This window comes from Diabrotica undecimpunctata, chromosome 6 (assembly GCF_040954645.1).
Source record: "Diabrotica undecimpunctata isolate CICGRU chromosome 6, icDiaUnde3, whole genome shotgun sequence".
Taxonomy (NCBI): domain Eukaryota; kingdom Metazoa; phylum Arthropoda; class Insecta; order Coleoptera; family Chrysomelidae; genus Diabrotica; species Diabrotica undecimpunctata.
The window spans coordinates 135,000,456-135,025,256 of record NC_092808.1 but is presented as its reverse complement, the minus strand read 5'-3'; the positions used below and the strand labels follow the sequence as shown (position 1 = coordinate 135,025,256).

At 31.5% G+C, this 24,801-nt stretch overlaps 4 protein-coding genes across 5 annotated transcripts; 1 reads left to right on the top strand and 3 right to left on the bottom strand.

The window, feature by feature from the left end:
• Positions 1 to 9,231: 9,231 nt before the first annotated feature.
• On the bottom strand, positions 9,232 to 12,711 carry LOC140442846 (U6 small nuclear RNA (adenine-(43)-N(6))-methyltransferase). The gene is made up of 3 exons (XM_072533811.1): positions 12,305 to 12,711; positions 11,392 to 11,902; positions 9,232 to 9,993 (listed from the first exon to the last, which is right to left on the bottom strand). The coding sequence occupies exons 1-3, from the start codon at positions 12,621 to 12,623 to the stop codon at positions 9,405 to 9,407; spliced, it is 1,419 nt and encodes a 472-aa protein (XP_072389912.1). The 5' UTR covers positions 12,624 to 12,711; the 3' UTR covers positions 9,232 to 9,404.
• Positions 12,712 to 13,188: 477 nt separating this feature from the next.
• LOC140442845 (cytochrome c oxidase subunit 4 isoform 1, mitochondrial-like) lies at positions 13,189 to 16,116 on the bottom strand. Its single transcript, XM_072533810.1, has 2 exons — positions 15,710 to 16,116; positions 13,189 to 13,583 (listed from the first exon to the last, which is right to left on the bottom strand). The coding sequence occupies exons 1-2, from the start codon at positions 15,999 to 16,001 to the stop codon at positions 13,291 to 13,293; spliced, it is 585 nt and encodes a 194-aa protein (XP_072389911.1). The 5' UTR covers positions 16,002 to 16,116; the 3' UTR covers positions 13,189 to 13,290.
• Positions 16,117 to 19,820: 3,704 nt separating this feature from the next.
• LOC140443942 (trafficking protein particle complex subunit 2-like protein) lies at positions 19,821 to 22,456 on the bottom strand. 2 transcript variants are annotated; one of them, XM_072535464.1, is made up of 5 exons: positions 22,273 to 22,456; positions 21,807 to 21,979; positions 21,665 to 21,752; positions 21,528 to 21,607; positions 19,821 to 19,963 (listed from the first exon to the last, which is right to left on the bottom strand). In XM_072535464.1, exons 1-5 carry the CDS (start codon positions 22,303 to 22,305, stop codon positions 19,918 to 19,920), a joined length of 420 nt encoding a protein of 139 aa, XP_072391565.1. In that variant the 5' UTR covers positions 22,306 to 22,456; the 3' UTR covers positions 19,821 to 19,917. The 2 variants fall into 2 exon arrangements, with proteins under 2 accessions (XP_072391565.1, XP_072391567.1); XM_072535466.1 differs by having other exon boundaries at positions 21,665 to 21,705; positions 21,838 to 21,979.
• Positions 22,384 to 22,947, top strand: Vhl (von Hippel-Lindau protein). Its single transcript, XM_072536390.1, has one exon. The coding sequence runs from the start codon at positions 22,384 to 22,386 to the stop codon at positions 22,945 to 22,947; it is 564 nt and encodes a 187-aa protein (XP_072392491.1).
• The last annotated feature ends 1,854 nt before the right edge of the window (positions 22,948 to 24,801 follow it).

The following is a 24,801-nucleotide window of genomic DNA, read 5'->3' as shown; positions in this document are numbered from 1 at the left end:
AATTTTTGTTACATATTTTTTTGGCATCTTATAGAGTCTCTAAGCATATACCCGAACAACTATACTTCCTAAAACGACACTCAGTCCTAACTGCAAGACGCAAGGTCAGTCTTGGTCTTGCTAAAATCAGGCGGTCTTGGTTTTGCGAAAACGGCCCAAAAATTTTGAAATGGCCCATTAAAAACCCGCCAAATGTGAAGTACGCAGTGTGATTCGGGTTTTAAATATAAGGGTTTAATTCACGTGTGTATATTTAGAGGATCAATACCCTACTTACGGAACCCGTTTACTGCTATCTTAGCATTTGCGCATTTTAGATACGCTCCACACATAAGACGACATATTTGCAAAGATGTTATATTACGATTTTTATTATGTCGTCATGGTTGTATTTCCTAAGAGTAATATGTTTTGAAAGGAGACAATCGTCAAATAATTAGAACTAGCTGTTTCAATCAGTTCAAGATTTCTTGTATGGCTGTAGTGTCCATCCAAAACAAGCACTACAGGATCATCTTCGGTTGGTTTCACATGCTAACTAAAATGTTTAATCCACTGTGTAAATATAAGTTGTTGAATCCAGCCTGATGGATAACATGCTGCTATGGATCAGGGAGGACGACCATATAACAACTCAGTTTTCATGTTTTTCCGGGGAAACATGAACAAAGGTGGGAAAATCCACCAATTGCACTCATACAAAATACCACAGTGACTAGTGAACCTCTCTCAGCAGCAGTCACGGCGCAAACTTGCTTCTTACCTTTTAGGGAAATAATGCGAGCGTGTTTCATCTGCACTGTTGTTATTCCGTTTCATCAAAGTTGTAGAGTCTCTCTGGATTAAATTTGATTGTTTCCAGAGCGGGTTCAAGCAAGCTAAAGAAACGTGTTACGTGAAGCTTCTTCAGTGAATCCCTTTATTCTTGCTTTGGAAAGGCCCTGAGGCTTGTGTAGACTTAAGTTCGACTGACGTTTTAAGAATACCTTAAGCCATTTTTTACCCGCTGTCGCATTTTCGTTTGAAAATGGATGGGAAATACCATTCTGCAATGAAAGCTGATAAGCTAACCGTCTGATGTCCGATGTTGTCAAACCATATTACGGCTTATCCATCTCCAAACAATAGGAAATCAAATGAGTTTATAAGTTTAATGGAAACACAGGTCTCCGGCCAGAAGAAGCTTGTGGACTGCCTTTTTTTACATAGTCCTCCCATGTTGATTTCGGAACTTTTAACATGCTTTTAAATAACTAATTTCATTTCTTTTTACTGCCTCTACAGCTTCTAGCATAGCTGCAGCTGACCAACATTTATATTTTCTACCACTTCCAGACATTTCTAAAATAAAAATTATCGTAAATATCTTATTCTACCAAGCTTCCTAATTTCAGCTATCCGATTTTGGGAGCATACCATATATTCGAAATTAGGCAACTCAATAGGTATATATTTTTTAAATTAAGGTAACTTCTATTAATGCCAACAAAAAGTAGACTATTTGACTAACCTTAATATACCCCTATAATTGAAACAAGATAAGATGAAAAATAACGTTGTAAACACAACTAAAATGCAATGGTTTAGAAAAGTTTACTCGACCGTTTCAAGATAGTTGCGACTGCCGACGACTAAATATACTTTAATTCGGAGATAAATATGGAAACTTTCATTATTTTGCCTTGAGCAAATTAGAACAGTAGAATAATTGTGACTGCGTTATATAGATAGCACGGCAGATAGGGCAGTATCAGAAATTGGACAACTGTCCGAAATTAGGTGCCTTTCCTCTAGTGTAACTTAACAGCAAAATGAGCCGTTTCCGAAAACTCCCCTGATCTACCTCAGCCATCTAGAGAGAGCTAATCTGATTGAAGCTATTCTTCTAAGAATCACCTTGTTCGGGTACGTCGAAAGCTGGTCAAGCTAAGAACGGTGCATCTAAACAGTGCCGTGCTTGTGAGTCGATAAGCAGCAGTGATACTGAGTGATAGGTACTTCATTTTCTGATATGCTGACTACTCCAGATATGGCAAACAAATCTGGACGACCAAAAAGGAAAGCAGCCCTCGATAGTAGAGCGCAAGTTGTGACGAGGGACTCATTTGCCACCGATAAGACCAATAGCTCCCATAAGAAACCAATTAACCCAAAGCATGCCAACAAGGTTCTTCAAATAAGAAGGAGAACTGGTTCTGTAAGGCCTGTATAGAGCCTTTGTCCAGCATTTGTCGTTGTTACTTACATGAAGAGTTTGTTGGTCTAACAAATGAAGACAAAATCCAACCTTACATTTGTCCATATTGTGGATGAATATTGTTTTTGGCAAAATAAATCTATTTTTTGAATATCGATGTTTATTTGAAAGTTCATATTGCATAAATACGTTGGCGAGATTACCAAAGGCTTGATATTACCAACAGGAGGTTGTTAATAATGAGTAGTTATTATTTTTATAATTTTTAACTACTCTTACTTACTTAGTTTATTGAATATTCCATGTTGTGTCATATCATTCAATATGTCCCATTATCAATCTAAAAAATTCTCAACTTTAACTTGGAAATATTACCTTCACCTGCCTTATATTATTATGCTACCTATTCAAAACTTTAAAATAACTAAATATATATAAACTACGTCAACAACGAAGTTATGGATAATAATACGACCTAATAAATATGGTCACTAAATAAAGTTATTTTGCGCTAAATATTGTATTTAATTATTTAAATTATAAATATTTCACAAGGTAAGATTCGAACCCGGATCTTTGTCACGTCTGGGAAGAATCCTGTCTGATTAACCACCAGATTCATGATTGGAACATATAAACCAAATTAATTAAATTAAAAGTGAAAGAAAGACACAAATTAATAATATAAATAATCATAACTCGTTACATAAAGAGTAAGAGACCTTCATGAAACTGTTTACGCAATAAACAGAAATACGAACTTGACATTGACGTATACTTATTGCACATTATTGAAAGAAATTTTGTAAGAAGCTGGAATTATTAAAAAATTGTATTTCCTAAAGTTTAAAAGAAATAAAGTTGTATGCCAAAAACTAAAATGCCTAGGCGAGCACAACCAAAGAAAGATGGTCCCGAATCAGGAGAGGATTCCGACGAGTACAGAAAACGAAGAGATCGAAATAATCTGGTATGTTCACAACAAAACTTATTTGTATTGAATAAATTAACTTAGAATGTTTGTTTTTGAAGGCTGTAAAACGCAGTAGGGTAAAATCGAAGCAAAAAACGCAAGAGACATTAAATAGGGTAACAGAACTCAGAAATGAGAACACTGTACTAGAAGAAAAAGTAAAGACTCTGACTAAGGAACTAGGCTTTCTCAAAGAATTGTTCCTTGCACATGCATCAAACAGTGCTGATAAAAATAAATTTGAAGGTGTAGATTTAAACAAACTCTTGCAGGAACCAGCAGATGAATCTACATCTTCGGGAAATAATACTTAGTTGGGTGATACTTTATATGTAAAAAAATGTAAGATATAGCTGTATTTCTGTATACTCATTAAGCTTTGTATATAGCCAAGTTTAAACTGTCTTTCTTACAATTATGTTTGAAGAATTTAAATAAACACTACTTCTTAATTCACAGTCTTTTGCTTTTGCCAATAAAAGCATAAAAAACTAGGTGAAAGGATTATATCATTGTAGGTTACTTTTCTTTAAAGTAAGTTAATAGGTTACATGGCAGTGACTTTAGTCAAACATCTTAGCTTTTGAGATAATAGTTATCAATAGCAATTTTGTATATTTATCTTCTATTTTTTCTTTTCTCATATCTAGAACTTTACTGAATTATGTACATATGATAAATTAATATATTTACTCGAAAACGCTGTTGATAAATTTTATTAAATTACTTTTTGTTTTATTTCCTCCTAGTTTCAGATGAATTGTATAAAAAGGAATTTAAAACTGTGAATTAAGAAATTATTTAGGTGTTTTTAAAACTATTTGTCAAACAAATAGTACTTTTTATATATTATAATAGTTATAGAGATTAGCAAAAATGTATTAGTAACACTAGTGTAACCAACACAGAAATCAATATAGCTCATACGTAATAACTCACAAAAAATTATATTGATATAATTTGAACTTTTTATGGCTGTTATATGTAGTCTTAATAATTTTTAGATAGTGTAGTCTTTTAACTTAATTTTTATTCATCAAATCCTGTTTGTCAAAACATAGGTTAACCTGTCAACTAGCTAAATAAAAGATTCAAATTGGTTGCCACATTGTCTCACATTTTCCTTGCATGTACATAAATAACTCATGTTAATAATATATACGGATTGTATATGTATATTTATTTTATTAAATGGAAAATTACTTCCAAAAATGTATGTAAAAATAGGAATGAAAAATTTGTTATAATTTTTGTTTCCAAAATTGACATTTTTGACATTCCTTAAGAGGTGTAAAACTGGCAGAATTTGGAGATATTTGTGGTGTTTGTATTGATTGTAAACTTAACAGTAGCATAATTGTTTTGGGAGCAAGAATAATCCATACACATATAATACAAATAGACTAACTGCTGCAATATAGTCGCATTCCCCAGTGTGACAGAGAAAACTGACACAAAGCAGTTCCTGCATCTCTTTCTGACCTTCTCATTGGTCATTTAGGTCACGTGCCAATAAACCTGGCAAATTAGAAATAGATGCAGGAATTGCTTTGTGTCAGTTTTCTCTGTCACACTGGGGGAACACGACTTTATTTTAGTGCTCAGTCTATTTGTTTTATATTTATGTCTATGGAATAATCTTGTTATTAAGTTGAAATACTATATAATGCAATATAGCGTTGCTTTAATGCTCTCAATTATAATAAAGAATCAATCAAGTTATATTGCAATCCTGTAAATAAAACATGTTATCAATATTTAGTAGTATTTAATTAATTTAAGTTTGTTATTCTTATATGTTACAATTTAAAATTTGTTCAATCTGTGATTGTCTTTACTTTTGATATATTTTTTTTAGTTATGTAAATAATTAATTCTTAGTTTATTTATAATTTAGTTAATCAGATACTATTACTTTTTATTTACCAATAATTATTTTTGTTATAGTTTTGAAATCTTTTCCCAAAATTTTGTAAATTTCTTCCAGTGGCTCTATGACTATTTTTGTCATAGGCTGCTCCTACGCCAATTACTCTCAATGGTTTGCATGTTGCCTAAACTTTTCATTAAGATTAAAAAATTTGATATTTAACAAAAACTTAACAATCACTGAATTGTTATTACCAGGAAATTGTAATGATTTTCATTGCATTTAGGAAGTCTACTCCAAAGTATCAGACCTTGGTTTATAACTTCATGATGCTTTATTTTTCGTCATCCAGCTCGTCACATGTGTTTGAATTGTTATTGTCACATGTGTTTGAATTGTCATCAAATGTTACCCTTGAACTGGCATTTTCAATTTTTGGAAAAAAAGTTGTGAGGTGCTATGACAATGCTGTAAGGAGATTGATTCGATAAATGTGCTGGTGCATTATCGTGATAAAGAAACCAGTTGTAGCTCATTAAAAATCAGCCTTTTTTCTCTGCAACATACAGTCTTTTTAGAACATGAATTTAAAATTCCTTGATTCCTTGACAGTGATTAGGTCTAGATCAGTGTAAGCCATAATTTGAGTTGATTTATTAAATATAGTCCCACTATTGCATAATTCAGGATCTCATAATAATGTCATGTCAGAGCACCTCCCTAATAGGAAAAATTGTCTGGTATTTGCACATTTCTTATGACTTAGTCATTGTATTTACAAATCTTATTATTTTGTCTGGGAATTAGGTTTCTTTGTGGCTGGCTGTATAGTCTATATTTCAAAACGCTATCGTATGCTGATTTAAAATATACAAAAAGGTAGAAAGCATCAATATTGACTCCATTGGTATTTCTAATAATCGAAGTAGCACAAATATCTGCCCTATTATAGAACCCCTGATCTATAAACCACTTTTTTATTCACAAATGAGTTCTTCTATACTTCTATATTCTGTTCAAGAGAGTGACACCTCAGTAATTTTTAAACCAGTAGATCTTATTTTATATACAGTGGCAGCATCTATATGGATATGCCCCATGCTTAAAGAACTGTACAGGAATGCCGTAGAGACCTTGTAAACTGTTGTTCTTGAGATAAGTATATATATATATATATATATATATATATATATATATATATATATATATATATATATATATATACAGGTTAACGACTCTACTATGAATTAAAAAAATTATACAAAAAGAGTGATAGGTATGAATGCTTAAGACATATTTTAAATGTTGCGTAAAATATTAAGACCTATTGAGTTTTAGAATTTGATTGGTTGAAACTTATTTAAGACATAACTTAACTTATTTAAAAGCTTATTTGTTGCAGATAATATTTACAAAATAAAAATAATTTATTCCAACTGGTTTGTAGGAAATATAAACATAATAAAACTGTATTCCACTTTGATGTAGATATCTAGAACATATCTAATAGTTACAATCTTTAATATTTGATTTTCGGTTATTGTGGTTATAATAAATTAATTATTAATGTTAATATTTTTCTATTTCTGAAATATTAAGGAAGTAACCATTTTTAACCTAAATAAATACACAAAATCCTTTAATACAAGTCAAACATATTTATATGACAATGATATAAACAGCCACATTCAATACCAACTAGTCCTTATTAAATCCTTATATAAATTCGTGTTTTTTTAACCAATGTAGTCTAGCTTTGATGTCACTGTTAATAAATACATTATTTTATTTATAATATTATAAAGGGCTGTACCCTTTTCCGGTAATTTATTATAAAGTATTTTTATTTTCATCGAAAATTACTTGTAGGTTCTAAAGCTCAAAAGTTTTTATTGTATATAAAAATAAAACTGTACAGTGTTCGACTAAAATTCTGATCTTTTAAAATATGTTAAAAATATATATGTACAAAATAGATATTAATGTATTATTTTTATAAAAATCTTTTTTGTAAGTATGTTTGTATGATTAAAATGTGAAATAATGGTTTAGTTTTTATTTCTAACCTAAATTTTTATTTAAAAAAAATCTTTTTTAAAAAAGTGTGTCTGTACCCTTGTAATGCCGTTTGTTATATTGTTTAATAGATCTCTGGAAACCTCTATTTTTCCTTCTTCATGGAAAGAAAGTTATGTTGTTCCTATATTTAAAAATGGTCAGAAAGACAACATTGAAAATGATCGTAGCATTTAATCCCTAAGCAACTTTCTTGGTTATGTAAAGGCTTAATATCTCAATTAAAACATGCTAGTGATTTCATAGCAAAAAATTCACTGCAACAAACTTGGTTTGTTATCAATCTGATATATTATCTAATATGGAAGGCCGTAAACAGGTAGATGTAATATACACAGATTTTTCCAAAGCATTTGATCGTGTAGATCACCAAATACTGTTGGGCAAATTAATTAATGTAGACTTTGTGTCAGGTTTGCTGAATGGATTAAAAACTACATCTGGTAGAAGTCAAGATAGGTTGTCATATGTCTGACAGAATCTCAGTAATATCTTGGAAATGTACAGATAGCTTAAAAGATCAAGCCTTGTTGCAAGATGACTTAGACAGACTACAAAATTGGTGCAATCAGAACAAACTCCACTTAAATGTAAAAAAGTTTTTCTCGTAAAGTCAATAGAACTGAAACAAGCTATAATCAGCCACTGAATTTATGTTTCTTCTATTCGGGATTTGGGTGTAATTTTTTATGAGAAGCTTACTTTTTGTGTCCACATAAACTCTATTTCAATAAAGGCATCTAAACTTCTTGGTTTCGTTACTAGAAATTGCAAGTATTTTTCCTTTGATTCAACAAGATTAATGTATTGTTGCTTAAAATCCACAAGAAAACTAAGTCCCTGTAGCTGGCTCTAACCATGTATCACAAAAAAATTTTTTTTATTTAAAATCCTTTATAAAAGGTATATAATTAAAATACCCAATCGGGCTATATCACAAAACGTTTTCGGAATCTGCATTCCACCATCAGTGTTTCAGGTGTACACATTTTGAGCCACTAAATCTTTGGGTAAAAACCTGTTAAATGCTATTAGTTTAAATTTAGATTACATTATTCGATCTTTAATGTTAAGATGGTAAAGTTACCAGTGGAATTGATGACATGGTAACGTAAGACTCTACATGAGGTTGCTGGTCCTGAGACAAAGTGTCTACGAGGACTTGTTGAGGCATCTTACTACAATGTTTTTAATATTCCTTTCCACAGAACAACCCATTGGATAGATACATGGGGCTTTTAAATGTTCTCGATTTTTATATTTTCAATATAACTTTAACTCAGTTAAAAAGATCTCTTGCTTTGTGATATGTATATTGGTATTGTTAAATTTTGTTCTTGTTATATTTTTAGTATGTAAGATTTTAGTCTCATTTTTTAAACTTTTTGATATTGATTTTATATTAAGTAATTTCAAGTTTTGAATCCTAACTGTAATATTGTAATTTAAACTGTTAATTGTGTTATCCCGTGTATTAAATAAATAAAAATAAACTCAGGAACGAAAATAAAAAAATTAACATTTAAAAAAAGTCGCCTTTATCGGCTTCATTTCGAAAGTTTTCATATTAATTTTTTTGCACGATACAATATTGCATAAATCTCTTCCTGTAATACAGAAGTATATTCTAGTGAAATAGAAATATTTTCACCATTATTCTATTTCACTAGAATATTCTACAATACACCCTTCTGTGTACCAGGTATAACCCTTCAGTCAGGGTTATGTGTTCTCTATACCTTATCCCTCTCGTGTGCATATATCCACTTGGGATTGGAAAGTAGGATGTTCCAATGTATGTAAAATGACTCTAGAGGTAAGGAAATGTGGGAGTACTGGTTGTGTATGAGTGACAAGCGTTATTGCGACCTGTTCGACATTGTTAGAGTGGGTTAGCGGCGGGAATAAGTGAAAAAAAACATGGCGTCATGTTAGAAAATTAGTCACGTATCTTCGATCCTGTTGCTCCGATGGTGATGTGTGAGGTGTCTCACACTACTGTTGTACAGTAGTGTGAGTGCTACAACCATGTTGATCATCACCAGTGACAATGATCTTACTGGAATTAACAATGCAATTAAATATTAGTCGCACTAAAAAGCCCAAAGATAAAAAAACACAAATTCTAGTACAAAAGGTTTATTTAAAAAAATAAAGTGGCTTCCTGCCTAAAATATTTCAAAAAAACAATATTTTCATTCTCAAGAATAAAATTACTTTCACAAATTAGTAATAGCATTCTACTTTAAACACCATTGTGGTACATGCATCTTTTTAAGTATAAAAAATTATGTTTTCAAATTATTTTTTATATACTGTAAAATCTGATGTAAATATTCCCTATTATATTCAGGTAAACAGTCTAGTTCTAAAAATACACTTGATTCATCTAGCTTTAATGTAACAAGAAATTTGAAAAATACATCTCTTCCATCAGAGTTTGATATTTTTAGTTTCTTAACAAATGCTCCCTCAATGTGATCTTCGTGAATTCTTTTACCGGGAGATTTTGCACCTTCCATGTCCAACGATTTCTCGTCATTGTTATTTTCACCCATTAAAGAAGAATTGGCATCACCGTTTTTCATTTGTTCTCGCCTTTTTCGTCTCTGATTCGACCAAGTGTTTGAAAAAGCATTCACAAAATATCTTAGCACACTTTTCTTTCGAGAAACTTCTTCAGTAGTCATTTCTAATTGATCAAACAACTTTAATATATTATCCCTAATTAAATTTAATGATAATTCATTGGTTTCATCTACTGGTATTCCACATGTCAATGGTTCTTTGGGTTTACTTTTCTTTATTGCTAGTTTTATTGGATCCAAACATTTTTTTAAATCAAATGTTGAGCAAAAAGTCCAGGCAAGTCCCCATCTACAAAATATAGTTTTGTCAGTAAATAATAAAATGATGCAAAACTCAATTTTAAATATTGATACCATAATTTATTTACTGAAAACATGGAAATCAATAGCTAAATGCCTATTAGTTTAAAATGTTATATTTCTTACAGTTTATGTATTTATTTAGTTAATTCATACCCCACTTTGATATTTTTTCAGTTTGATATTTCTTAAAATTGCGATTGAACCATTTGTTGTTGCGTTTATCCACTTTAGTAACATTTAAAATGGGAGTAGGTCTCTTGTTGTTTAAAAAATACCTCTTATCGTTTTCCTTCCACCTACCACAATTTGTGTACCAACAAAACCCAGACTGTACAAAACCCCAAAACACAAACCAGACTGTATATGGAAAACATAGCTCACTTTTCCATCCCAACAGAATCAATTGTTACATGCGGTAGCCGGGAAAAAACAAGAAATTATGCAACCTGAGATTCTGCTTCACTTGTGACATTCCAAAAGTACACAGATGTGCTGTTACCATAGCAACCAAGCTAACAGATGTGATGTTTTGGTGAAGCACTGTGACAGCTGGCCGAATTCGCTTCACTTGGTTGTTCTTGCTTCCGATTTTGGCATTGTGCACCCTATGGTGGACAGCTGCCATGCCATGATTTTTAATTAATAGAAGCTTTTAGGTTATACGTAAGTAGAAAGTAGAATAAGGTACCTTAAAAAGGATGCACTAAAAATAAAATTATAAAGAAAAATTTTGTTCTGACAAATTTTAGATTAAGAGTGGTTTCACTTGTACCATGGCACAAGCTGTTACTGATTCATACAATTCATAAAGATACAGTTTTTATGAATATATAAAGTATTCCAGTACTTTTCTAGAGTACTATATAAGTGGAACATTTTGCCTTTTATTAAGTGTAAATAATTCCCAAGAACTGAATGAAGTGTTCAATTTTTGCAGTTGAAATTAAATTTTAATCTTTTTTTTTTCTTCTTTCCAATGTTGGAATGAGTAAGCCCAATATGACAATCAGAATAAACCACACTTATTGAAATTATAGGAATTGTGATATATTTTCATGTATAGAATATTCAACTATTTGTCAACAGCAAGAAGTGGTGCTTGTCTACTAATCTTACCACTTTACTGCAATTATCTGAATGTATCAAAAATTCACAATTTGATAGTTGGATTTAAGATACTTGTAGTATAATGAGAGTTCGCAATTTGTTATTTGTTACAATATATAATAAAGTTTATCACTGCAGTGTTTTTATCAATCTGAGGTCAACACAATTGATTTCTCATAGTTCTCACAACTGTAATACAACAATAAGACAAGAAGTATCAACACTTTGTATGTATTTTTTCAAATAAATTTCAAATAATTGAATAAAAAAATATTACCTAGTAGTATTGCCTTGACAAAATTCTGTTTCTTTAAAGCTGCATACATCAACTTCCCTAAGCAAAGTCTTTAACTGAGGTAAATTCTTCTTATGTCCAACCATTGTAGTGTAAATTTTAATTTGGGTTCCTAATATTTTGCTTTCTTGGATAAGTTTACTAAGGAAGTCTACTTCACCTCCTTTTACTACAACTTCGGTAGGTGTGGCACAAAATGAATTTTTGGGTTTTGGTCTATTTAAACTTCTTGAATTTAGATTTGAATGCAATTCTTGGGTACTGCCAAAGAATGGTGGATTACACATGCAAAAATCATATTCATCTCGATTTACAACATCTTTTAAAACTGTATTTTCATTAACTTTTACTATTTGTATAAATTCTTCTAATTTGTTTTTCTCTATATTAGTGTTCGCAAATGTTACGCTGTTAGAATCTATTTCAGATGCTACCATATGCCATTTATTTTTCTTTGCAGCTAGAAGAGGATATACACAAGAAGCACCTGTACCTAAAATGCAATATTATGCAGTGTGTAATATAAAATGTTTTAGCAAAATAGAAATGTGTTAACCCACAAAAAGACTTTAAAAAGGGAAAGAAAACTAAAGAGTGCGTAACAAGAAGTCATCTGAAGAAAGGAGATGAGAGAGAAGCAAATAGTAAAAAATAAATAGATAAATGAAGGGAGATGATCATTAAAAAGAATATAATTAAATTCTACTTGCGCATAAATAAATTTTGTCAAAAAAAAATTGGAAGGCAATACTTAATAGTTACAAAAAAAACAATGTATTAGTATAGTAACAATAGTTACTCATATTCTATACTGTTGTTGGAGAATAACATCAGTCCATTCAAATATTGCGTAAGTTAGTTGTAGTATAAAAATAATAAAAAATAAACTCTTTACCTATATCAACACCTTTAATATTTTCAGATTTTCCAGTTAAGGACAAAAGATCTTCTAACCATAAAATATAATTTAATCTCAAGGGAATAGTTGGTATTAATTTATCTAATGGCATTTCCACGTTAAGACCAAAATCTTTTTTCAGTAAAATACAGGACAAAGCTCTCAATGCTTTTGTATTTTTGAAGTCAAGAGATACTTTACCAGTAATATCTTGCGTTACAAATTCTCTAAATTCCGGAAAATCCAGAGCAAGTTGTTTAAAATTTGGAGGAGATTTATATATATTTCTTGGATGCATATATTTATTCATTGCCATTTTTAAGGATTTCAAATATATTAACTATTGTTTATTTTTTATTTGAAAACGACCGCGATACGTACACAAAGGTTAGGTTTTTTTCTTCTTTTTTTACAAAAAGATTACAAGGTATATGGGAAAAGATGGTTACGACTCCCTCATGTTAATTCAGTAATCGGTATAGTAATTTTAATATGGCAAATTCTCGTATCAATAAATGTATAAATGAAGTTCATTAAAAGCAATCAGTAGATTTTCAGCTTTTATTTTATCAGATTTTCTGCAGGTGCATATTTTGTAAGTACATAGTACGATTTAACGACATAATTCATACTTCTTCCATACTGTTTCCAATCTTGTTCTATATAATCGCCATTATCATTCTGGCTTTAGAACAATCCTGCGTGGGTTCTAGCCTCCTCTAGGGATTTTTTTCCCAGTCGTCCCTACCCATCGCCTTTACTCCGCCAAGCACGTATTCCCATGTCTTCATCAATGTTATTAAGAAACCTTGTTCTGTATAGTTTCTTTATATTGTTAATATAAATTAATAAAAAGAAGTCCATATATTTTAAATAACGAAATAAATTATTTTAAACAGAAAATCTAGTTTTTATTTTTAAATACAATTAAAGGTATTTTATTTTACCTACTGTTTATAATATGTTAAATAGTACGTATCTGTTCAATCTTTATCTTCAGGACATTTAATGAAAGGATTATCAGGGGTCAGCCATGTTTTAACCTTCCAATCCATTTTCCGATAATCCCAGTTGGATGCCAGTCCAAATATAGGATCTTCCCTCATGTCGATTCTCCTTCTCAACTGAGCTCTGTTTCGGCTAGGCATAAAAGTTACCGGTAAAGGATCATCAAGTAAGAGCAGATAAAAAATGTATATCCACATTGCAGCTGAAATCAGAATTAGACCTGAACCAATGACACCCATCCATTCACCGCCTCTAGGTGCAGTAAATTCTGAAAGATATACAATAAGTGTTTAGTTGATTTTTGATGTTTAGTGGATTCGTTTTAAAATTCACAAATTAGATAATGCTTTATTATACGACAAAGGCATATCAGTGTTAAGTAAAAACAATCATTCTCATAATAAGGTTTCGCTGTGATTAAAGGCCCTACAGTTTCTCAAGTTTTCTATGCCGTATTGTTCTATTCTGAAGTTAAAGTTTTTAGGTGTAATCATTGATCTTATCAATATCTTGCGTCACATCGACTAATATCTACCTGAGCTTTGGTCAAAGGTGTGTTCTCGTACCAACCAATTAGATCAAGAACCTGTTAAAGTACATGAGCAGATTTCTGAGCTTGCCATGCAAGAAAATGAAAATAATACACAGCAGGACAACAACGAGTTGCACGATAGCCTGGTAAGCGAAATGACACGTGCCTTAGAGTTCAATGTAACAAACCCGTTTTGAAGACCAGTGCTAACAAAAATAAACTCTTCTAAGAAGCTAGGGGCTTGTGTCATACATTGGAACATTTTGACATTACAGATGCATTATGATCAGAACACGACGGGGTACTAACATGGCATTGGAAGGATTGATAATAGAATTGTAGATACCCTGGGAAAAACACTGCTAAGCAAAATTTAATTATTGCGTAGATAGATTGGTCAAATTACGGAATATATTCGAAGAATCAGAAGTGAAAAAGTATACAGAAAATCTCACAGTCTACCAGCAGTGCCTGGAGAAATTAAAATAAAAACTTTTCATTTTATTCCGGCCAGGAAATACAAAGTTAGTAACAACCAAATATGCGACAATGTGAAGACACTGAAGTCAACTAAGACTATGTCGATAATACAGCGGTTATAAAACAAAAGGTTCCCTATACGCCAATCAGGATTAGGTTATATATTACCCTAAGGTGTCGGATGATAGGATTAGATTATACCAAAGACCCTTAGGCCCAAAAACAACAAAAATGTCGATATAGATATCAAGCCCAAGAAACCGGGCTGCAGAAAAATTGCTAAAATTTGAAACAATATAGGAAGATTGACCCTAATCCGATTTTAGAGAATTCTATAGAGCAATATCCTCAAAGAAAGTTACAGGACCAAGTCTATTCCAACAATAAGAAATAACAAAGGTTATTTGATACTCAAAGATGAAACACTCATAGAAGAATGGACAGAATATTACAAGAACCTTATAAATATAATACCCACATAAAGAAGAAAGCAGAAAAGAGAAAGTTACACGACAGTGGATATGTCGGCCAAAGAAGAAACCCAGAATGCCTTAAATAAACTGAAAAACACAAAGCACGTGAAAATATAATGAGGAGATACTGTCATTAAATCTACATAAGTCGGACGGTCGTAGCTCAGTGGCAAGATTTTCATTTCTAAATATACCAGGTGTTCACTGTTCTTCGGAGTGCCCATAAAGCCGTCGGCCCCCTGGGCTAGTGTGCATCGATATTAGCTACTTGAAATTGTTAAAGATGAAATTGGCGTCGAACCTGTCCGAAAAGATCTACCCGGCAAAAATGCCATACGTTATTTCTTGGTAAATGGTGAGGCTGAACTCAAACTGGCTTCTGACTGAAAAATGCTTATTTTTATCCCTGAGAGTTTATTGTTTTCAGAGATAATCAGAAACTGCGTAAAGTGTTTTTGGTTTTCCAAACCAGGCAGCTAATCCGGCAGTTTTAGCGGTTCGAGAGATGCTGTTGGTACGCCGATTTTGGTCAGTAACTGAAAGCGTTCGACTACAAAAATATTTTGAATAGCTTTTTCCTCCTTTGAACAACTTGTTTTTGAATTCTGGGAATTAGCCCTGTTAATGAAATCGTAATAGGCTGAGTTTGAAGGTGCGATTTTAGTTAAATAGAAATGTTTATTTTTACAAATAGCAAAAATGTATGGATCTTAAATACAACACACTGTGTGAACGTTTTATTCTTCTTGTCGATTAGGTTTTCAAAATTTTTTATTGCACTGGTGATTTTGTTGTTTATTTTTCATTTTCGGTATTTACAACAATACAGTCGAATACATTTGTATCTTTTTATTATACTGATTTAACTCTAAAGATCACTATATAAAATATTAATAATTTTTTACTTACCTTCAAATGTTTGGCAGAAATTAGCTCTGTACAATTCTTTTTTCTGTTCTCTACTTAGTCGTTTCCAATCTCCTTTTTGCTTGAGGAACAATGCTTGTAATTCTGGAGTAATTTCTTTATATCTAAGAGCGGGAAACGGGAAATGAGGATGATCGACATACATTGGCAAGCCGTTCATGCCAAAACCTACCATTTCTCTATTACCTACCCGATCTAACCAATATTGTGAACGGCAGTTCATAAACCCCATATTTCTCCTTAAAACCGAAAATATTGGAAATATTTTTGACATTTTTATTTTTAGTCATAAAATGTAAAATTTAATAATAAATTTTGACGTATATTTGACGTTTGGTCGTGACGAAGGACAAAAATTACGTGAAAAAATTAAAGAAGCACACTTCAACGTAATTTTTTTGGTATATGCTGTGATGGAACATTTTACTTCTGTTCCTTCAACACCAGAGAGCACTCATTCACCTTCGCACCGTCCCCCAACCACAAACTACTACTGCTTCTGAAATATGAAAGGGTAGGGCTGGGAATGCTTAGCCTTAAACTTTTGCATTTTATAAAATTAGAGATCAATTCCTAATCGCTCATGCACCAAAGAAAATAAAACATTATTTCAACTTTTAATAATTTTTAATAACTAAATCTAGAACTAAATTTACTTAAACTAATTTTAGAACTAAAAACCATATTGTGATTCAAATTTTTAATTTAAATGTGTAGAAATCTACAAATAATATAATACATTGTATGCAGTTGCCATCTACAGGAGTATTTTGAAATATACTAACCGAAACCATTTCACTCATTTGCAATGTACTTCTATACGATGTTCTTTTTGATCTGTCAGTCATTGTCTTTCATGTAATTCTTCTTAGCATTCTCATTTCACTTATTTCAGGTATCTCCTTGTTGTACCACAGAATAAATAACAATCAGATACGCCTTTGAAGTGTGTCAGCATGCGATCGCCATATTTTAAATAAGATTTTGCATAATATGTCCTAAGAACTGTAACTTTCGAGATTTGATGGTGGTCAGTACCTCTCGGTTCTTATTCATTCTTCTGAGGACCTCCTCATTTTTGACTCGGTCAGTCCACGGGATCTTAACCATTCTCCGATATAGCCACGTCTCAAATGCTTCCAGTTTTCTGAACATATCTTCGTTCAATGTCAATGACAGAGAAGACGTAGCATCGCAGCATTCTTACTTTTGTATCAAGAGAGAGGTTGTGACTCTTGAAGAAGGCCCCCATCCGATTGAAGGTAGGTCTAGCTTTTCCGATGCGTGCTCTAAGCTCCTGTTGTTGGTCCATTCTTCATTTATTATGGTGCCGAGATAGTTATAGTGCGTCACTCTTTCTACAGGGGATTGGTTGACGTAGAGTTGACCTTCTGATATCCCTTTCTTGCCAATTATCATAAGATTTGTCTTCTTAACGTTTATATCGAGTCCATATTGTTGTCCGCAAATACTATGGTGTTATCTGTATATCTGATGTTGTTTAGCTGGTAACCATTTAGTAGAATACCTTTTTCAGTTTCGTGCAAAGCTTCGATAAATATTCTTTCAGAGTACAGATTGAGGATCTTGCCTCACTCCACGTATGATTATCACATAGTCAGTGTGTTCACCTTCAACTCTGAGATTTGCTGTCTGATTCCAGTAAAGATTTCTAATTATTTTCAGATCTTGGTTGTTAATTCCTGTTTCTTTTAGTATTTGCATCATCTTGGCGTGCTGTACTCGATCAAACGCTTTCTCGTAATCAACCAGCGTATACGTCGTAGTTGACGTCTCTGCATCTCTGGAATAAGACTTGTACTGAGAACAAAGCCTGTCTAGTACCAACAGCATTTGTGAACCCGAACTGGTTGAGGGAAATTTGACTATGGTTGCCGTAAATAAATTAAGCCGGGTTAATTTTTCTATACACACCAGATAAAATTTCACTGAACAGCACTGGTTCCGTTTAAAACATGGCTGATTCCGTCTGCGCGAACGAAATGCCCGTACTTATCTTGACAAGCAGAGTGGGCATTCTGATTGTTTTATTATTCTGTGGTTGTACTAGTTTCTAGTTTCGTTTCAGCTGGTGTATATCATGATAAATATACAGATTTACATATGCGCACATTCGTTTCTAAGTTTAGATGTTTGTTTCGCAATATAGGCATTTTCATCATGTGACGAGCACATGCGCAGCTGCCATGTTTATCGTACAGTTTTAATTAACAATTGAGAGGCTAGGCATCATTATTTGTCAGCATAGACATATTATACTTTAGATATATAATACTCTAGACTCCCAAGAGTAAGGTACAGACAGTGACCATGTTGTAGTATTAAAGTAGTATAAAAGACATATCTTAAAAATACTGAGATAAATACAGTAATCCAAAAATATTAGAAGTAACAAAAATATTCTATTGCAATAAATAATTGTTTTTCAATAGAAATCTAGGGCACACGTATTGGATAACATGCATGTCTTGTTTGAAAACACTTTCGCTATCCTTTAAGTTAACCTTGTAGATTCAGCAGTTTTATCAAAATACTTGGCCTAGTAACGAGTTGATGTGCAATAGAATCCTGATGTTAGAAAAAGGTAAACAGAAAAATATCGCGTCGCTTAATAATCGTAATGTAGTTTAGTCGGTCGGTACTTTGACGAGAGATGCGTAGTCAATGATATCACCATGAATATCCAAGTAAATCGTGTTATATCTTCAACTATGTACGATGTAAATCATTAACTATAAGTTGTAAATAGTGTGTCATCAATAAAGATGTAAGAAATGAGTTAGATGTAATTCTGACTCTCCGTACCCCAAAGATGAGATCCTGAGATATCAAGAGAATGGTTGATAGGGCAGAATGCCTACCCCAGATTTACTCGACCCACTGTTCTACCATGATGTCAATGGAATTATAAGATAAATTGACTTTTTTCTTGTTTACTGCACTCCAGTAAAATTATCTGACATGGTCTAAACAAATACTTTCAATGTCCTTCCACAAAACACCCTGTGTTTCAAGACAATTATTTATAGTATATATTGTAGTAGCATTAAAAATTATTTTGACCTCAGTGATCATCAACCGTTTTAACGAAATTAATCTCTTTCCTGGCTATACTGCCTACTTAGAAGGGATGTATTGAAACACGATTGCAATTTGTTTGTGATGCCCTACGTCCTACGTAAGTTTCATCGGAAATACCAGAAATAGATTGGCCTTTAATTTCATAACGTATTAATCGTAAATTATCATTTTTTAAAGCTTTTAGAATGCCGTTGTACAATATAAGGTTACTCAGGTATGAACAATTTTTAGGCATAGGTATGCTTGAAATTCCGGGTCATATTTTTTATTAGGTTTACAATCTCTAGAAATTATCATCTTTCGTTGCTTTTCTTTTTTTTCTTTATATCCATGTACCGTTTTTCTTCCATTATCTAACGTCCGAACAATAAAAAGTTTTTTTTTAGAGTTAATTACACTTTTTTGGTGCTGTTTTTTTACAAATCACTGGTTTTGAACCCCCAAAATTTTCAGCATTATCGTATGTGGTTTTACTATTCACTGTTTTTGGACCCTCAAACTTTCACCCACAGGATATGTGAGTTTGCAGTTGTTTGCAATTGTGAGGTGAAAATTGATTTTGGGTGGCACTTGCGCCATATCCGTTCGTGGGAATTAATTTTATCAGTTATTTTTGACGTCTATGCTGGAGCTATAAACAGAATACAGTAATTTCTGTATAATTTTATTTGATGATGTTTATATGCGCAGCGATCATGTACGGAAAATAATATTCGCTTCAGAGATTTTTTTATAAGAAAAAGAGTAAAGAACTTCATATTTTAAAATAGAATTGTTTTGGTCTTGTTCAAATTCAACACAATCGTATATGCTTAAAAAATTATTTTATAAAGATATTTTTGTCCTAATAATTTGGAACCAGTCAAACCTGTTTTGTTTATGATTTTTGTTTTTATCTTTATTCATGTCATTATCTTTTACCCTTCCAAGTCCACCCTTACCCCTCTTCCAAGATATAACAACACAGTGTTACTTTTTAAAAAAGACCGTATTTTTTAAACATATATATTTATATTCAACTTTAGTTATACATCACATTGGAAATGATTTAATAAAAATTATTATAATTCACTTAACATATAAATAACTTAAACGGTACCAGTCATTATACTCTTAATATTTGAAGTAAACGCCCTGAAAAATAAAAAAGAATAATTAACCTATTCATAGAATACATACACATGGTACAACATTCAATAGCTTTCTTTAATCCAGAGGCGTAGCGTAAGAAAAACAATAAGGGATGTAATAATATCTGATATAAAATAATAAATAGTCATTATAACTGTATATGCCATGTATATACCTGTTTGGCCTGTTTAAATATAGTAGCGGCCTCTGGTATTCCCCACAAGTCCATTACATGCCTTATTAGGAATGTTGTCTCCTACCAGGCCCGAGTTTTCCCTCAATTTTTTCTTCTAATATTGGTTTTGGTATCGAATATCGGGGTCCCTTCAACAATCCCAGGTAAGATATTTTACGATGTTTTAATAATTTAAAAATTGTCTTTCTACGCCATTCCTTCTCAAAACTTTCTCCGTCGTTTGTAAGGTAAGTAGTCCATGGAATACGCAGCAACCCACTGGGGATCCACAGCTCGAAGGCTTCGATTCTTAATTTTAAAAAATGTTTTGGCACGGCCGATCCGCTCTTTTACTTCTTTATCACAATCCCATTCCTCATTTAATATATGTCCGAGATAAGTAAACCTCGTGACGCGATCAATTATACTCTCATTGACTCTGAGAGCGTTTTGTCCTGTTTTCTAGTAATCACCATTAATTTTGTCTTGGTAATATTAATACGAAGCATGAACTGTTCACCGGATTCTTTAATATTGTTCAAAATTGCTATTATCGTGATATCTACCCTACTTTTTTTGAAATATAACTCAATTCTTCGATTTGTGTCTCTAAACGTTGGTGAAGACATCACACCCTCTGTCTGACAAGCTGTTTTGTCTTTGAAAATTCTACAAATACACAATTCACAGAGTTGGCCAGTTTTCCTATCAGGCAATTAACTCTAAAAATATCTCTTAAAATTTTCCTATCTTCTAATTCACCATTACGTTATGTTTCTTTACTGAGTTTATACTCAATACTTGTCCCGACTTGACCCCTTCCATTTTCCTCGGCGGTTTTTACCTTTTCGCACGAAATATACTTCACGGAATAGTACAAATCCAATATAACACGTCTGGTTTAAAACTCCACATTTTTCTAAGCGTGTGAATGGCTACCATTAACCTAGTTACTGCTCTCTTAATTATTCGTTCTGCGGGTTCCAAGTAAGCCTCGACGCTAATATTACCCAAAGTACCTTACTTCATTCACCAGTTTTAAATTTGTACCATTCGGCATTTGCAAAAATCGGCAATCAAAGATAAAAAACAAGTAAATTGTTTTAAAAAATTATCCATTGTGGTAATCTATCCAAGGAATTTAAAAATTTCAATTGCAAACCAAAGAACTTCAGACCCATATCGTTCCTGAGCTGTGCCTATGAAATTTTGGAGCGAACAGATATTCTAGCAAGTCTTGTTGTCCAAAAATTGTTCAACAGATTTATTTCCAGTTGTATAAGACTACAGATTTATTAAATGTGAATAGTAGAAAATGTAGTGGCTAGCAATTTACCGAACATGAGTAAAAATAAATTTTAATTAGTGTTATTTGAACAATGTTTTACTTACTTAGAAGAAATTGGTTCTCCTGGTATATAAAACGGATTGCTGACGATGTCAGCGTATTCTGAATGTATTTTTCTGAACATCTAAAAATGTAGAACATTAAGTAAATTTGAATTTTCCTTTAAATCCAATGTACTTACTGATCTTATTTCATTATCTCTTATAGCCATATTGGTCGAGTCTATAACAATAATAAACTTAATTTTTGTGTTTGTTACATACCCATAGCTAAAAGATTAATTAATTAAAGAAAATCCATAATTTACTATAAGATATACACACATTTTATGTGTTTCCAGTGAGAGCAGCATACCTAAATATAGTTCTCTCATATCCGCTCCGCTCTTTAATCCAGAGTTTAATTTTTCTTCGACAACGTCTAGAGATGAGAGAACTTTGTACTGAAAGTGTAATTCTTCATCTGGATTTATGGTGGCAAAAAATTTCGGTGAATTCTGCAAAAAATATATAACTATACATTTGTCGTCACCCTTCTCACTTATTAACCAGCTAACTGAATATCTAGCATGCTGCATGATGTAAAACCACAAAACCAGTTAGTAAAAAGAAGAACTATCTCATGTCATGCCATTAGTGCAATTGTCAAGTAAACATTAAAAAAGTGTAAATAAGAAAGACAAGTAGAATAACAAAATTTGTGCAGTAAACATTTTTTTTATAATTAATTCAAATAGCCATTGTTTATTAATCGAGTTGTAAATTTAAAAAACATAATCTAAAAACTTACATCTTTTCCAATTATTGCTGCACACACAGCCATTTCTACTTAGTAAACAGTGCAAAACTAAAGGTCTACCTACACGTTATCCAACACTCAGAACTGACACGGCGCAGCAGGATGAGTGTGGAAGTGCCTGTAGAGGCGGGACAGTTTGAAGAAGAAAACAATTATGAAGATGAGAGATTTTATATAGCTGAAGAAAATCACAGATCGGGAAATACAGGAACTAGTGCCTTTGTAAGATTCATAAATACTACAGATAGGGATGTGGACATAGTCTGGATAAATTATAGTGGAAAATATATTAGGTATAGAAAGTTGAATAAAGACAATTTTCTTGATGTAAATACCTATAACTCTCATCCTTGGGTGGCATTTGATTACCATACAAAGGATAGACTTCATATAGAAAAAGAATTTGTATTTTTTCCAAAGACTTTAAGAGAATATTTTAAAGTGCATCCTGATAGAGTATTTCCAATAGATAAAGCTAGAATTCCAGCATACATTACAGTTCCCATGTATAGTTTAAAATATTCTGCACTATTAGCTGTTAGGAATACACTGAAAAGTTGTAAAGAAGCTGAAGTTTTAGAATTACCTAGAGTGTTGATTGATGATTTAAAAAGGGTTATTAAATTGAGGAACAATTTACTATATACTTTTAACAGCAGTTCTTAGTAAAAATGTATTTTGAATTTAAAAGACTTATTGTAACAAGGCTACAATCTAATAAACGCATAGTTTGAGTGAACTCTAAAACTTTTGGTAATGGTAGTTTTTCAAAATTACATTTAAAATATACTAAGTTGGTCATTTGTTTTAAATTATATAAACTACTAATAAAAGATGCTGTAAAATAATTATGTAAAATAATAAGTCACACAAGGCATTTAGGTATGTTGAGTCCTTGAATAATATTGAAGAAAATAATAGGCAGCCAGAGTGCAAACACTGCATTCTATGACCTCTAATAATAGTTTACTTTTGAACTACTACTCACAAAACTGTCTTGTTATATTACTCAACTTAATAAAAACAAGATAGTTTGTGTCATTAAAAATTTTTCATTTTGAAATTATAATTTTTAACTAAACTATCTATTAATTTAACTATTTTATAAATTATATAGTGTATTAAAGTTATTTGAACGACACTACTTTGCCAGTATTAGAGAAAGACTAATAGCAATCAAGTTTTTCGGATATATAATATATTTGTGTGCTTTTAATGCATTTTCACATGTTTTATGCTTTGCTATTACATAATAGGTATATACAATAAAACTCCTCAATATGGTAGTCCTCCTTATAGTAATATGATTGTAACTAAAGATTATACTTTGTTAAAATATTGTTCAATAGAAATTTGCTTCAACTTTTTTATTTTGGTCTCATGTTTCATTAAAATGTGGGAAATGTCGGTGGCCAAATCATTGCTCTGGATCCGTAAAAAATTATGAATATCTTGGTTTTTAACAAACTTTACTCTTATCCAATGATGAACACAGCATTTCTTTATCTTGGACTTTATTTTCTTCAAATCAAGCCTTGGGTTGTCTGTTAAGACTTCTGAATCAATTGATATATATTTTTCCGAACATGGATTTTCTGGCATATTCTTAAGAGAGGGGATAACTGAATGAGTAGAATATCATAATCTTGAATCCTCATTTTCTTGGGTTGTTTCCATAAATCGAGCCTTTTGAAAACATTTTTTTATGTCACAGGTGAGACTTTTCCATACTGAAGCTATCAATTCAACCATTTGAAGCCTTAAAATCATTCATTTTTCAAATAATTATCAAAGTTTATTCTATATTAGTGGTCCCAATATGGAAATTTTCGTTTTTGATCTGCATTAACATCTCCTTGTTCAAAATTTTTTTATGTTTATTCTAGAGAATATCATTAACTTGTGTTTTTCCAACTCCTCTGTAACTTTCGTGCGCTATTACCATATTTTTCACTTTCTATGATAATTTGAAGTTTTTCGTTAAAAGGGAAATATTTTCATTTCAAATACATAATTACTATTTACTGAAAGACACAGATTTAACTAAAATATACATAGAAAATTAAATATAAATTTAAGGTCTTGTGATGATAAAAGTATTTTTAGAAATAATAATCAGAAAATTCAGAAGGTTTAGACTGAAATTGGGGATGGAAATTCGAAGTAATTTTACCAAAAATATTTTTATTGATATAAATCACTAGCTGTTTTCTAACGATCTGCTAGTAACAACTGATTTATTATATTAGTAATCTTTTTTAGGATTTGTCCTATTATATTAGGATCCTTTAATATAAGTTAATGTTAAATATTAAATTGTTTAAAATTTATTTAGATGTTTATTATTATTTTTTTGTGAAGTAAACAATTATTATCTTGCATACTGTATTTATTTTTCTTAAAAATAATTGTTTTTCTTTTACACACATTTGAAATTGTTTTCAATAATTTTCATAAAATATTTGATCTATTAATTTTGTTTTTTTTTACCCAATTGCTTACTTTTAGGAATCATTAAGG

What these genes read in the sequence shown, in the direction of transcription:
- LOC140442845 (XM_072533810.1), bottom strand. Translation starts at nt 16,001, where the DNA reads ATGTCAAAAATATTTCCAATATTTTCGGTTTTAAGGAGAAATATGGGG. An exon ending in TTTCTGCCAAACATTTGAAG is followed by an intron (nt 13,584 to 15,709) that starts GTAAGTAAAAAA and finishes TATATCTTTCAG; the next exon opens with AATTTACTGCACCTAGAGGC.
- Vhl (XM_072536390.1), top strand. Translation starts at nt 22,384, where the DNA reads ATGAGTGTGGAAGTGCCTGTAGAGGCGGGACAGTTTGAAGAAGAAAAC.
- LOC140442846 (XM_072533811.1), bottom strand. Translation starts at nt 12,623, where the DNA reads ATGGCAATGAATAAATATATGCATCCAAGAAATATATATAAATCTCCT. An exon ending in TATTAAAGGTGTTGATATAG is followed by an intron (nt 11,903 to 12,304) that starts GTAAAGAGTTTA and finishes ATTGCATTTTAG; the next exon opens with GTACAGGTGCTTCTTGTGTA. An exon ending in TGTCAAGGCAATACTACTAG is followed by an intron (nt 9,994 to 11,391) that starts GTAATATTTTTT and finishes TATATTTTGTAG; the next exon opens with ATGGGGACTTGCCTGGACTT.
- LOC140443942 (XM_072535464.1), bottom strand. Translation starts at nt 22,305, where the DNA reads ATGGCTGTGTGTGCAGCAATAATTGGAAAAGAT. An exon ending in GAGATAATGAAATAAGATCA is followed by an intron (nt 21,608 to 21,664) that starts GTAAGTACATTG and finishes CTACATTTTTAG; the next exon opens with ATGTTCAGAAAAATACATTC. An exon ending in GGAGAACCAATTTCTTCTAA is followed by an intron (nt 19,964 to 21,527) that starts GTAAGTAAAACA and finishes TTTATTTTTCAG; the next exon opens with GGCGTTTACTTCAAATATTA.